Source organism: Drosophila suzukii, chromosome 3, assembly GCF_043229965.1.
Source record: "Drosophila suzukii chromosome 3, CBGP_Dsuzu_IsoJpt1.0, whole genome shotgun sequence".
Taxonomy (NCBI): Eukaryota; Metazoa; Arthropoda; class Insecta; order Diptera; family Drosophilidae; genus Drosophila; species Drosophila suzukii.
The window spans coordinates 92,348,434-92,363,215 of NC_092082.1; the positions used below are offsets into that span (position 1 = coordinate 92,348,434).

General features: G+C 44.1%; 2 protein-coding genes across 11 annotated transcripts in view; one reads left to right on the top strand and one right to left on the bottom strand.

Moving 5' to 3' along the window:
• Positions 1-4,135: 4,135 nt before the first annotated feature.
• On the bottom strand, positions 4,136-7,303 carry pHCl-2 (pH-sensitive chloride channel 2). Its single transcript, XM_017075849.4, has 2 exons — positions 6,827-7,303; positions 4,136-5,954 (listed from the first exon to the last, which is right to left on the bottom strand). Exons 1-2 carry the CDS (start codon positions 6,933-6,935, stop codon positions 4,465-4,467), a joined length of 1,599 nt encoding a protein of 532 aa, XP_016931338.4. The 5' UTR covers positions 6,936-7,303; the 3' UTR covers positions 4,136-4,464.
• A 6,061-nt stretch (positions 7,304-13,364) lies between these two features.
• The window catches only part of LOC108010771 (band 4.1-like protein 4), a 58,696-nt gene continuing 57,278 nt past the window's right edge, over positions 13,365-14,782 (top strand). For 7 of the 10 annotated variants that reach the window (XR_010654181.2, XM_065865347.2, XM_065865348.2 and 4 more), the window contains exon 1: positions 13,366-14,175. The gene's annotated coding sequence lies outside the window, so the exon portion shown is untranslated. Of the gene's footprint in view, positions 14,176-14,782 lie in introns of all 10 variants that reach the window. The other 3 variants (XM_065865349.2, XM_065865350.2, XM_065865345.2) reach the window with 2 other exon arrangements.

The window sequence follows — 14,782 nt, forward strand, 5'->3', positions numbered from 1 at the left end:
TTCAGAGATATATTATCCCGAAATTCTTAGTCATCATAGTCATAGGCGTGATTCTCAGGGAAGCTGTACATGATCTGCACCCAGACAGTCCCAGTCACGCTTGTTTGTCTCTGCGCCAACTGCTGTTTGCTGGCTGTTTAGCGCACTGGGTGCGATAACCGCGACAGGTTGATGCCTCTCTTGATTACCATTTGACAATGTGGCCAAAACAGGGGCCAAAAGACAACTGCGACTCTGGTGGCGCCAGGCTGGGAGGCTGCTGCACTTACACTATCGATATCGTGTTTAATTAAAGCCAACCTGCCAACCTCGAATTAGAATGGCTGGGGTCTGGGCCAATGGGCCATAAATTGCGGATGAGCGCCTGCTCCTCATCCGGGCCAAAGTTGGCTAACCCGCAACCCGGCCGACTCCGACTCGGTTCCATTTAAGATAGTGTCACACGGCGAGCAAAACATTTCTCGATAAGATCGGGCCGCGTTAACGTCGTCAGTCGACTCCGTCTCCAATTCGTGGGGCACTCCCGCGCCATAAAAACTCAGATACCTTTGTTTGGTACACATATCTATGACAAATGTTCGACTCGAGTGCGCCGGCGATAAGCAGATACTAATTAATAACCGCTGCCCTAAGGGGAGTTTACAAAACTGGGGTCGTCACATGGCTACCTACCTGCGAAAGGTATTTGCCAAATGAAATGGCCCGTCAAGCGATCGATCGTAATAGCTAAGGGGCGTGGTAGATATAGGAAAAACCGAAAACCAGTTGCATTTACATGGAAAGAAATTTAGAAAAAAGGAGGGGTCTATAAAATGGGATATTTGGGTGAGGGGGGGGGCCTCTAAAATGGTATACTAAGATGATATAAAAAGTGTTATGGGTTGGCAACATTAAGTACTTGATGACTTAGATCATAGATTATATTTATGACAACTATATTGCTATATAAAATCATCATATCAATCATGCATATTCTCAATAATCCATTATGAAAACACCCTTTATTATTTATTTATTTAAATGGGCTATTTATAAATATGTGTTTTCATAATGGGTGACACCCAGTTTTAATTTTCTTGCACATAATTTTCCCAAGTGCCCTTGCAATTTTCATTAATTATGACCGCAGGAGGGGCGCTCCGATTTGCGGCTTCATTGGAAAAACGTGCAAAACGTTTGGGGCCTTTGGGCGATTCAAGGCTCAGGCCAAGTGAATGATTCAAATCTGTGCTGTGTGGTGTGGAGTGGAGTGGTGCTAGTGCTATGTGGTGGTGCACAGGCGCCACCGGTGGTGCTGTTTTTAGTTGCAGCTGCCGTGGTTGCATGCCACCTAATCGCCCGGCGCCATCGTCATAGTCCGCCGAAAGATCATCGTGGGTCAAGGCAGCGGCAGAAACCAGCTGGCATCCCAGGAGCCTCGGGGAAAATGATGCACTAACACAGTGCGTTTGCATTCCATTAAATTAGCCGCAGAGGCAGCTCCTTATTAGCACCATAATTTAGAATGCACGCCCACTTTTCGGGGGGAATGGGGTGCGCATCCTACATCTCCTTCCCCTGAAATGGGCGGCTACTGTGTGGTCGCCAGTTTTGTTTGCAATTTGTTAATAGGTTGTGGCATGCAGCATGTAAATACGCAAGACCTGGAAGTGGACGTGGATGTGGATGAGGATGAGGACCTGGACCAGGAGCACGAAGTCTCAAGCTGCATTCTCATTAGCCATGCGGTTTGTCCGGACTGGCAACTTAATCCGCTGGGCAAAGGCTTATGCTAATGCCCCGGCCATGATGTGCATTAAATTTGCACACGGCTTTGGCCAAATTAGCCGGTATTGGCCAGTTATTTAAGGCATCTATTAGTCATAAAATCGATTGCCCAGACTCTAGGCTTGGGCTCATTCGCACGCTGTGGCCAAGTGGACGGCAATGGCTCGTACTTGACTTCTGAACCAGCGCCCACCGAGCGTGACTGGACTGGAAATGGAACTCCCTCCATACCCATACCCATACCCATACCCACAGCAAACCCCAAACTACGAACTCCAAACCTGAAGTCCACAGCCCAGACATCTAGACGAAAGACAGGCTTCAAACACTACACAGAATTGGCTAACCAAAACTAACATAACAACAATGAGACTGCTCCCCTTGTTTCTGATTCTGGTGTTCAGATAGGCGAGATCTGAGTTGGGCGCTCCAAATGCGGCTCGAAATAGAATTTTTCCCACCATCTAAAAATAAACCAACTAATGCAATGGGTATTTACACGGGGGTTGTCTTTGGACCACGACTTTATAATGCTCTCCGAGGATAAGTAGTATTCTCAAAGACATTCAAGATAAATGGGATATTTGTCGTTTATTTGTAAGCAAGTGGGGCGGATATTTATCTTCGGTGAATGTAGCTGTAATCCATTTGGGGAAGTTCTATTAAAAAGAAACAAGGTGCTTAGCAATGAAAACAGATTTTTGTTTTATCAAAGCTAATACCATTCTATAGATAATGCCATTCCTTAATATTATACAACACATATTGGTAGGAAATACTTGCACTAATTAAGAAAATATTTATTCGTATAGATTGCTTGGCTAATACTTATATTAAAAATAATTTACAGTTGTTTAATAACCATTTGTATTCTTGTCTTCAATTCATCCCATCACTTGCCTATCCCTTTTAAAAACCCCATTGCACTATGGGAACCCCATCTCAAAGTCTAAGTAACGCATTACAATAATTGTGTCTTTCGTGTTGGTTCTTTTGTTCGTTTGTTTATTAATTTATCCGTTTGTATATGGAGTTGCCCGCTTTTGCGGTTGAGTCTGGAGTCGGTGGCATTTACATTATAACTTCATGGTTGAGAAACGCGGGGACGACGTGTGGGAGCCTCGAGCGGTCGCAAGTGACTGCAAATTATACGGCCGGACCACATAATATTAAATGAAAATGTCTGTAATTCTCATGTGCAAAAAGGAGAGGCCCCAAGAAAAAATAAGGAAAAAATGGGAAAGCAAACGGACTGAAGCACTCGCTTATTATGCAGCTCATTTGCGCAGAGGGGGCAGTAGTTTCCGTGGATTCACTTTATTTTCTCGGTCTGGGGAATCGGAATCGGGAATCGGGAGTCGGAAGTTAAGCTAAACAAATAAGCGGCGTGTAAATGAACTCCGGGCTGACCCATTATGCCCCCAATCGATAAAGAAAAGTGCTGTTGAGGGAGTTGAGCCCTGTTTTGGGTCGTTGAATTTTTTTAGCCTCACCGAGAATCGGGTGCCGATTGATAAGTACACAGCGGACAGCTGTTCGGGGCATCTATCATATGGCGGGCTTACCGCCTGACATGGGAACATCCGGTGATCGGAACGCAAAGAACTGCCCTCGCTCGAGTTCAATAAACTTGTTGAGCCTCAAAAGTTTCAGGCTGCCAACGAATTTTTCAACTGCCCAGTGGCCAATGGCCATATCCACCTCCTCTAAAACAAAAAAAGGGAAAAGGAGGCTCAGTGGTCCAGCGATACACTTAATTTTGACAGATTACATCTCATTACGTACACCTCGCGGCGGTGTCTTGGTTAAAAACGAGTTCTAGAACGGAAAAAGCCGAGATTGATGGCTCGATAGTGGGTTTGCATAGTAATGCGCTCTGTTCCTCGGATCGATCTAAGTTATGGACACTGGAAATTAATTCCCATTCTCACCGCCGACGAGCGGGCGAAATTATTTGGCATCTAGCCGAGGAGATCGCAATAACACATTGTTTATTGCCCGGCGAATTGGAGTTCATTTATAAGGCAATTTAAAATCAATTTACGTGTTGCATGAGCCGTTAATTTATCAAGAGAGCAGGCGGTCGCTGGAAATTCTGTGGATTCAGTGGATTCGACGGATTCTTCGGACTGCTCTGGAGGAGGACCGACCACCAGCGACCGCTAGACTTTTCAACAGTCCCATCATCATGGCCAATTAATTAAGAATCGAGCTGAACTGCAGTGGGGCGTGCTGGCATTATGATTTTTTCATTGATACAAATATAGCTGGCCGACTGCCCCATCATCGCCCGAGTTTTATGGCCCCATGCGCGCTGCTAATAGGAACGTATTTATCAGATCTGTACGTGCCCAAGTCGGGGGAGGTGTTTGTTGTATCAAAACATATAATTTATTAGAAACAAATACAGACTACATAACACGTACGGCCCGGAAAGGGGAAACTCCATCACCTGTCGGGGATTTGTGGACCAAGGGCATAACACACTTGCTTAAAATTCGGCTGAAAACAGCTTGAAAATATTTATTGCAATACACAGGGTTTTCACAAGATATAAGTGGCTAAAGCAAATTAAGTCAGGTGGCCGAATTTTAAGCAAGTGTCATCATACCCTCAGAAACTAAGGCTAATGAGGCAGGGGTGAGGATGCTCCAGGATCACAGAATGGCTCTCTCTCTGTCTGATATTCAAGGATCCTTAAAGGCAGTAGACCAGGGTCCAGAACAGGGCATTGAAGATGATGAAGGACAGGGGAAAGACGAAGCGCATCTTTCGGTCGATCCACAGGGACACCTCCTTGGGCGTCATGGTGGCGAAGGTCTGGCCGGGCTTCTCCTTGGTGGAATCCCCGGACGACGAAGTGGAAGTCCCATCCTGCTCGTCGAGACTTATGGCTGAATCCTCGCGACTAAGACTACCTCCGATTATGATAGGCGTCTCTATGGTGATGACTGTGTTGTTGGGGCCACACCCCTTGTCCATGCTGGCGGTGCTCATGGTACTCATGGTGCTATCGGTCCTTCGATAGCCATGTCGACGATGCCTCTTCAGATTTGGCACAAATGTGGATTTGACAATGTACTTGGTCGTTCGCTTTTTGAGCTGCAAATCATTGTTCCTCCTCCAAATGGTGTTCACAAAGGCGAACTCCACCAGGCTGCCGAAAATAAAGATGGTGCACACCAGGAACCACACCTCCGACATGGTCACATAGCTCACCTTCATGAGATCGTTCTCCTGGGATAGGGACAGAGTGATAAAGGACAGCAGGGTGGTGCAACCCAGGGTGGTTCTAGCCGGAGTTTGATCGGCCTGCAGCCAGAAGGACACCCACGAGATGGTCACTATCATGATCGAGGGTAAAAAGTAATCAATCACGTAGTAGCCAACTTCTCGGGTCAGCAAGACAGTGAAGCTTATGATGCTGTAGTTGCCCTCCAGAGATCCGTGAGTCATGTAGGATCCATTGGAGACCCTGATGGATTCGTTGTACAGGGAACCAATTAGGTTGTACTCCGTCAGCTGAAGTTGTTTGTCGAAGCTCACAGGATTATTGGTCTCCCAGTGGAGTTCCACCAGCGTGGTGTTATACATCCAACTCTCCAGGATCGTAGTGCACTTCTGCTCGTCGAACGGAAACTTCTGGAAGTTCATCCAGCAGTACAGGGTGGCCTGCAGCCTGGTGGAGGTCAAAACCGTGCCATTCGGATATATGGTGGTCAGTTCGTCTTTGGCGCTGGTGCCCAAAACGCTGGAGGCCTCTTCGTTGGTCAGGAATATATGTGGCACCCAGAGCAGCTTCTTCAGGTCCGCTTCCCCCATTATTGGCTGCCTCCGGTTGGGAAGGTAGCTGGAAAAGGCCAGTCGCGGATCCAAGTACCTCAACTGCAGCAGACCCTGCACCATGAACTGCAGATCACTGGAGTCCAGGTTCTTCATCACATATATGTAGAACCGGGCATAGATGTCCATGGGGACTTGTTCACCATCCTCGTTGTGTACGACGGGTGGGACCATCTTGTCATAGCGACATCCTGCAGTCAAACGCGTCAGCAACTCCATTTGCGGCATGGATTCCGCATTCGCCAGCGAAGGACAATTGTTGACGGTCGATTGGGAGAGGTTAATGGACACACTAAAGGCATCCGAAGTGTTCAAAGGGGACAGCACAACCGATCCATTGGCAGCTGGGGGAAGGAAAGATAAAAAATAAATACATAATGTTGTGAAATCAATATTCTGTTATCTTATTGGGAAAATTACATAAACGAATATTTGATTGATATTATATTTGAAGAAACATCCTTTTTTTATGTAATGTATAACCGCCAGAAAAAATATACGTTTCAGAAATTGGAATATTATTTGTTCAGGGCACGTACATTTCAAATTGTTATTGCAATTTGATTGATACGTTTTTTGAGTGCAGATAATTTTTATTACTAGTCACAATAATCTAGACTTACTAAAAATATATATTGTCTAATAGTGATAGGGCAAATTAAGGTACACAAGTTGAAATATTATTATTCCCGAATATCCTGGCGAAAAAATTTGATTTCAAAAAATTTCTGCACATGAGTTGGTATTCAGTATTTCCCTAAAAGTTTTATTAAAATTGCTGGCTGGTTGAAAACTTAAAATGATTTCCGTGTTTTACAAAATTGTGAAATTTATTAAAAGCACCCTATTGAGAAAACAAAATTTGTCACATGATTGTAAGCTGGGTAAAAAGATAAAGTTAGTAATATTCTGATAAGATGGGCTTAAATTTCATTTCGTATTTTAGTTGATAAACAACTTGGTGAAAAAGACAGTCACAAGGCAATAATAAGTCAATTTAAATTTTCACTAAAACCAAATTAATTTTAGTTTAACTTATTAAAATTTTTCATTTTTATTAAAATGTAAATATTAAACATAGCTGCTTAGATTTTATTTTAATATTATATCCTTGATCCTTCCAAGCGCTAACCAACTTTTTTGTGTCCGGAAAATAAATGTTAACGAAACTTAAAAAAAAGTAGAAAGGAAATCCAAGGAGGTCCTTTTAACGTACCCAAGTCCTGCTGAAGGTCACCCAAGAGCACTCCGGACGCACTTGATAATCCCAAGCAGCTGATGATGAGTACGAAAATTCCAAGAATATCCATTCTCCGGTTAGTCATATTTTGCAACTCGTTCTTTTTGAATCACGGGACTCAATTTTTTTTCCCAGGAGTGCGACGATTCGCGACGATTTTCTATTGTCTTTTTCGCGCGCTGCGGTTTAACGGCCATCCGCTGGGCCCTTTCTCGATCAACTATTTAACTTTTTGGCACTAGGCTGGTGCAAACGCTTGTCCAGTTCGCCAGTAGCGGAATATCGGATGTGGGTTCGTTTGGGTTCGGGGTTTCGGGTCTTCGTGGAGCAGCGCTTCGCTCTACGTAATATCTATTACTAACTTATTTATTTTAATTGCGAGCGGCTTTTAATTCTTCGCCACTCATGACAGCTTGTTCGGACCAATTATTGTTGGGTGGCTCCCGGGTGCCGGCCTTATCGCCACTGGCCAAAATCGTCTGTAAGTGGCCGGCTTTTGCCCCACCTGCCGTGTAATGCCGTTAATTGCGCTTATCATTCCGGCGGAGAGAGAGCGAGCCAAAAATGTTTGCTCATGTCTCCGGACTTTTGATTAAGTGGTCGGTGCGAAAACGCCAGCGACTTGGCAAACGGTTCTTATTTTTATACACCCCCGAGATATAGAGATATTCGCTGTCGCACTTCAGTTAAGCGAAGCGATCGCATAATTGATGATGACCCATTGTCAGCAGCGGTTCGCTGGCCGTTTATTTTTGGCCCAAGTATTTCTGCAGTTTGGCTAGATCGTATTTGATTAGCCGCGCTTATCCAACGGATGTTGACGAGTACTTTTGGGTCTAGAAAATTCTGGTTGGTAACGGGTCTTTAGTGCCATTCGCCTACCTCACTAACTTCAAGCAATTAATAGAAAAGTTTGGTAATTATGATACGAGTGTAGGACTTACACTTTAAAGTAGTAATATTAGTTTAATCAAGTAAGATCCATCAATGATCTGAATAGTAATACTCTTAAGCAAATATTCTCGTGTTATGATGGTATCATGATTCTGAACCAAATGAAACAACGAGAAGTTCTTCAGTGAGCACTGTACAGTGCGTCTTTGGCCATTCAAATCCAATGCAGGGCGTAGTTTTTCAGCCCCTCATCAGCTCTTCACTTTAATGAACCGTTTGCCCACTTTTACCAAGAACAAGACCGAAGACCCAAGACTGCCTCCCGCTGTTTGCTTCATGAGGCCCATAAAAATTTATGACTTCGAAACAGAGACGCAGAAACAAAACTACGCCGGAGTGCATTACGCATGGCTGCGACTCCCGAGGCATCCACACCTCACTCCAGTTCCAACTCCATCCCCAACTCCATTCCCAGATCCATTCGGTCGTTAATGCAGTTGGATAATTCCTGAATCACGAGGAGGCACGTGGCACGTGCATCAGGCCCATAACATCGTAGATAGTTGGGAAATCGCAGCAGATTGGACTCTTTAGCCGGTAAATGGATGGCTATATCAAGTGTTTACCCCTCCATTTAGCGGGCGAAAATTTAATTTATAACATTTGCTATTCAATCAAGCAGCACTCTTACATACTCCTACTGTTTGTAAATGATATACCTGTATTATCATGCAGAAATATTACTATTATATTTATATGTTATGAACAGGGTTTCGGCATAGATTCGTTTTTATAATCCAAATTTCACCCACTGAACCATCTAATAATGTAAACAATATATATGATTGAGCAATAAAGATTGGTCTTTATGGCAGTTGGTGTCTTTTCTAATCAGAACATATTTTCAGAATTTATTTTCTGTATTGCAGATAGCCCAGTAAACTGTAACGACACCCATAAAACATATAACTTACTGCACTGCTGATAGTGAGGGTATTCCACCAATCGCTCTAACAGCAATCTCGGCACTAACAAGGCAAATTAAAAATGTTTACAATCTAATTTTCACAACACTCGGCAGTGATTTTGACTGAAAGTGGGCGTGAAAGTGGCGCTGATTAGATAGAGCCAACTCAATGGATGTCCAGTGTTTATGACTCTCGGGGGAAAGCAGGTGGAGGGGTAAACAGCAGTAGCCGGCGACTTGAAATCAATTAAAATCACTCACTCAGGCCATATAAATGCTGAAAATCCGTTCAACTATTTGGCCGAAAAGCACTCCCTTCTTTCATATTTCATTTTAGTGTGGGCCTTGCTTTTTGTTTTGTTTGAACAAAGTCCCTGCTGGCGCATTAATTTAAGCCGCCTGGAACATAAAAGCTGCTCGCAAAACTAAGCCGATTTAAGAGCACATTTGAATTCAAATGCCGCACGGCCAAATAAAAACTAAACGGATCCCTTTTCCCTTTTCTCGCTCTGGAAACACTCCGTTCTGAATCTGAACCGAACCAAAAGCGAGTTTAAATGGCACAAAAACTGTCTGCAAAGTTTGCGTCTGAAGTTTTTAGTTTCGGCAATGCAAAAATTATAATCCTTTAAATGGCAATCGAGCGTTTCTGAACAGCCGAAAGATTAAGCCCCAGGAGTGCTCTCTAATTATGTTTGTATACCTGTAATCGAGGGCAGATAAATGAGGTTATAAATGCTTGGGTAGGTTTTTCTTATAGACAAGGTAGAATTTTTTTTGCTGTTAAGAATATTTTTCATATAAGGTATCTAATACTTCATAAATATGTACATCATATCTTATATCTCTTTATTTATTTAATAAAAAAACATATAATTATATTTAATGTTCATACTTGAATTTGAAGATCCTTGTACAGCTATGAGAGGAATGATTTTTGATTGATTTGTGAACCATCTATCATAATTGTTTACAATCTATTATCATTTCTTGTTTACTTAATTGAAAAATCAAAAATATCGAATCAATTCCACGTATTCAATAGCTTTCGCAGAACGATTCACTCCGAATTGCATTCGAGTTTCCAAATATCACATCTTATCGCGCCTTTTGTTTTATTGCATCCAATCTTCGTCGAGAAGCCCCATATAAGAGGTGAGTAATAGTCGTCGCCTCTGTAATTGCGGGATATGTCGGCGTGGGCGGGGGCGGTAGGTGGGCGGTGGCACTGGAGGGGGCGTGGCTGACCGCCAGAGCAATTAAGGCTGGCCAGACTTTCCGCAGACGCTTGGCCAGGTTGACATCACTGGACAATGGGACATAAATCACACGCCGACTCACAAGGACATTTGCTCGGGTCCTCGGATCTTGAAAAAGGGGGTTTGAGTTCGAGTTTGAGTTTGTGTCATGCTTTTGGTCCCCGGGCTTTTTACTACTGTTTCAGCTGGTGATTTCCCCTTTTATTTTATTTTACTTTATTATTCCTGCAGATTCTCGCTGCCTTTATCGGTTTTTGTATGTTGGCTGCGGATGCTGGCAGCGCTATTTTCCGCTTTTCCGCTTTTCCTTTTCGATTTTGGCTTTTGCCTCTTTGTTTCTGCTGGTGCTCCATTATTGTTTCCTTTGATTTATTTTCGGTTTCAAGTGATTTCCGCCAGCACTCAACACTTTATGGTTGTTTTCGCCTGGTTTTTTTGCTGCTCCTGTTTTTCACATTTTTTTGGGCGCTTTTCTTGTTGCATTTCAAGCAAAACGCTCAGTGCAAACATTTGTCATTTGCGGGTTTGCGTTGGTTTTCCATTGGACGCCGGGGTCTCTGGGGTTTTCCTCGTGGTTTCCCTTTGCACTTTTGCCCGGCTTTTGATTTTGATTTGCGGTGCTTAATCGTTGGCAAGCGTCTGCGGACTTTGTGTTTTTAAATGCAGATCTTGTTCTTATTCTGTTTCTGTTCGGGCCATAAATTTGTTGGCTCTGCTTGAATTTTTTGTTGGTAGCCAGCACACGTAATTGAAAGCAGCAGGGCGGCATCTCGGCTGCTGCTGGCCATTTCAGTGAGCCAGTTTGCATTTTTGGGGCCAATTCGCAATGCCCAATTCCCCATGGTTCAATGGCATCGCCTCGCCTGCACTGAGGCCATTGATTAGGGTTCTTTCTTCCAGAACCTCTCGGCTGGTGGCTTACCAAAAGGCTAAAATCCAAGAGATGCCTTCGGGCCGCATCGCTGCCTTGTAATCTGTCAAAATTGGTTGCGTTTCTGCTAAGCGGAAGTTCGTACAAAAAATGTGCCACACTAAACTGGTTATTTAATGTTGCACCGAAAGAAAGAGATCTAAAAGATGATGGAAGACTTTCGGATTGGGATTTTCACTAACTATCTCGTTATTTTGGAAAGCACAAGTCTTAAAGAAAGTTAAACCATGGTTTTATTTTTTTTTTACTAAGGCCAGGTATTTGTATTTAGCTTATCTCATATCTCATTATAGTTACATTATTTTCTCTAAGTGCACACTTTGTTACCCAGCTCCCAGTTCAATGTCCTCGGTGGGCGTGTCGATTGACTTTGAAAACCGCCAGCTTCTTCTTCGCTGTATTTTTTCGCCCTGAGAATATGCATTTGATGTCTGCAATGATCGAATAACTGGCACTTGAATGAAGACAGCCAGTAAGTCAGTCACACACTCACTCACGACTCACTTGTCCCCTGAAACTGAAAGTTTTAAGCCCGGCCTGGCATAAATTATGACTTTAATTCCCACTCCCAAGCCAACTTTCACGCCGAGTCAACGGCACTGTATCTGCGAGTCTGTCAAAAGCCAGCTGTAATTGATCACGATGTGACAAATATTTATGCATGAAAATAGAGCCCAGTATCTCCTAAGCTGCACAAATAAACACGAAGAGCAGCAAATTCGTATTAAGCGATCAATAATCGTGGTAAATACGGCAATGTGACGCCAGGGGCGATAAGGCCTAGGAAATATAAACGCACAATCCGCCAGAGACTGGGAAAGGAAACTGAAACTGAGGCCAAAGACTGGTTTTTGGGCCTGGCTCGTTGCAGATAAACAATAGAAGAGCTTAGTCTTAGAGGAAGGGTCAAATGCCGGGGGCTGCACCGAGGAGAAGCCAGGGAAACCGCAGAGAAGGAGGATGTGCCTTCGCCAGTGCCCCTGCCCAATGATGATGATGAGCATAGCAAATACAAATTATGGCTGAAAAGCGCTACGTAAATACTGCAATCATTTTAATAGACCAAAAACGGCGGCGCATAAACCATAAACCAAACGCCACAGAGCCACAAAGAGGAGGCATCTCTGTATCTGGACCTGGGTACCTGAACCTTTGAACAAAACTGGACAGCCGAAACTATTTCTATGGGAAGTTGGAGTCGAAGGCGTTCTGCGATGTTGCAATGTTGCAACAAGCTGGCACGCGAGCAGCAGAAATGATGCGGTTTCCTCGATTTTCTCGGTTTCCTGGGCACTTGCCCAAGTTTAGCAGGGAAATTAGCGTAGATAAATATTTCTGGGGAAATTCCACAGCCGATGACCACTGATCGATAGGCAGGGGGTGTGTATTTTGTGGATTTCTGCGTTTCAGCTCGAAGAATGCGAATTCCGATGTGTCTCGGTCACTTGCGGTTTGCAAATTACAGGCGGCGGAGGGAGTGTTCCTTTTCCCCGGATCGCCTGGGCTTCTTTGCCCGGATCATTGGCGTTCTATGGGGTGATTTGTGCCTGATAGACAGCTACAAGCGCACTTAATGCCCGCGAGATGAGAAGCGGAGTGGGAATGTATCTTTAGCTATCACTCGGCGTGCAAGATACAAAGCAGATGCTGACTAACCCCAGTCGTAGTACTGGAGCCCCCTTCCCCTGCAGTCTAGAGTATCTGTATCTCCTCCCCCCAAAAAGAACTCAGCCAAATCCAACTGCCGCCCCTGTCAATTCCATGGCATTTATTTTCGTAGTCTTAGCCGGCTGAACTGCTCTCCAACAGCTCTTTCTCTGGAGTGGTTTTCCCCCAGCGTTGTGCTCTCAGTGTGCGCATGCGCTCTCCAACTCTACACACCTCTTGCAGTTTGTTGTGCTCCACTCGTTCGTAACATGACCAGTGCTAAAGGAAAATTCAATTATTACTAAAAACGGGAAAAATACAAAATATGAATAGTAGATAAACTAAAATGTCCACTTAGGATCATAAAGTTTATAAGGCCTAATAAGCCTTAACTAAAAAATAGTAACCATTTTACTTAACATTACTAAGAAGATATTGGGTAATAAGACAGCCTTAAAATGTCAAATTAAACGTAGGTTACCACCTTATGTGCAAGAAATAAATCAACACTGGACTCATAATATCATGCTCTTTGCTGAACTGAGTCTATAGTGCGTAATACACTTTGTCGAAAACTAAAAGTTGAAGGCACTGTCTCTAATACAAGTCTTAAGCCATTCTTAATGCCCAACTTTGAACCCACGTGCTGACTTAATCTCTCTCTCGTCAGCCGGCAAACGAAACTCTCCAAAGTTGGCGCCAAATGTGCCGACTCCACTCCGAAGTGGCAACACCATCCACACTCGCGGTCCACCCCAATGGAACAGGTTCCACCCGGGGGCTCAGCCAGGCGGCTCCAAGTCGATTTTCGAGCAGTTGCTGTTCAACCGTCGCACGTATCGCACGCTGCAGCGGAAACACTGGATTCTGGTTCGGATCGGGGTTCGCTATAGTATAGGTTGGGTTTCGGATTTTGGATTTCGGCAGTCGTCGTTTGTATCGGTCGGTTTGGTCCGCTTGATCGGTTGGTTGGCCAACTGCAAGCTCAGCGGTTTTTCGTTTTTCGGGGCCCTGCATTCGGCAGTTGTGATTGATGGACTGCAGTTGCTCCGCCAGCTCTGACCTCTAACCTCTGACCCCCAGACAATCGAATTCAGTGACTTAAAGGGGTCTCTTTTTATGAGGGTCCGGGTCCCGTTGACCGATTCTAAAAAAGAACACCCATCAACGCAAGAATATATCAAATAAAAAACGTTCAATTTCGCCTTTATTTTTGTGCCCGGTTTTTCGGATTTCGCCATCGCATTTCGCATTTCTCGAGCTTGTCGACGTCGTGTGCGCGGTCTTCATAAATTATACAAGAGCGCATTTTGCGAACGACTTGCAAATAAATAAGCATTTACGCTTTTATTATTGCCCGGCGTGTGTGTTGTTTGTGAGTGTGTTTTTTGGAGCAGGAGCCGGAGTTCTGCGGAAATCGCTCCCATGTGGCGCAAACCGGAGGAATAAAATAAAACCGAACCGAGGGTTCCCACTTAAATATCATTTTTGCATACAATCAACATCTAGCCGTAAAAGTGTGTTCGTCCCTATAAATATTTCGGGATCCGCTCTGATTTGTGTGTGCTGATAAGCCAGTGATTGCAAGGCATAAAACCCAGGCCCCCATAAAAGATATCTCAAGCAGGTAAGCAAGGGCAAGGCCTATAACTCATAATACCACGCACATTGAACCCAAACCGAACCCAGTGCATTGACATCTCGTCGGCATTATTATGCAAATGTGTGAATAGCGAAATGAGCAGCGTGTGCCTGCATCCTGATGCGTCCTCGTCATTATTGGCATTGTTGGCTTCATTATCATCATCAGTGCCGTCGTTGTCGTCTTTGTCCAGCTGTCAGCTTTTCCAACCCCAACGATCTGCATAATTAGAGCACAGCGAGCTGGGTGTCTCTAACTGGCTCTAATGAATAAATAAGTGCCACTAATAGTTTTCGCACTTCCTGTTCTCGGCCATCAAATTGCACGCGTCCCCGGCTGCAGGAATTGAACCATCTGCAACATCTGCAGCAGCAACATGGCAGCAACGGCCTCCATGTTGACAATATTTAATTATGAAGCTGCAATGCCGATAACCTAACTGTCTGACTCTTTTTTCTATTTTCTCCACAACTTGCTGGAGTTCTGTGGGCTGGCTGCACTGAAAAAGTGTTCTATTACCATGTGAAATTTGAATAGTAAAGGTGACGTTCATACAAAATTTATATCAATATAAATATATCGGAAAAATATT

Excerpts from the sequence above, each read along its gene's own strand:
- pHCl-2 (XM_017075849.4), bottom strand. The coding sequence starts at position 6,935 with ATGACTAACCGGAGAATGGATATTCTTGGAATTTTCGTACTCATCATC. Across the intron at positions 5,955-6,826 it reads TGACCTTCAGCAGGACTTGG|CTGCCAATGGATCGGTTGTG; the intron begins GTACGTTAAAAG and ends TCCTTCCCCCAG.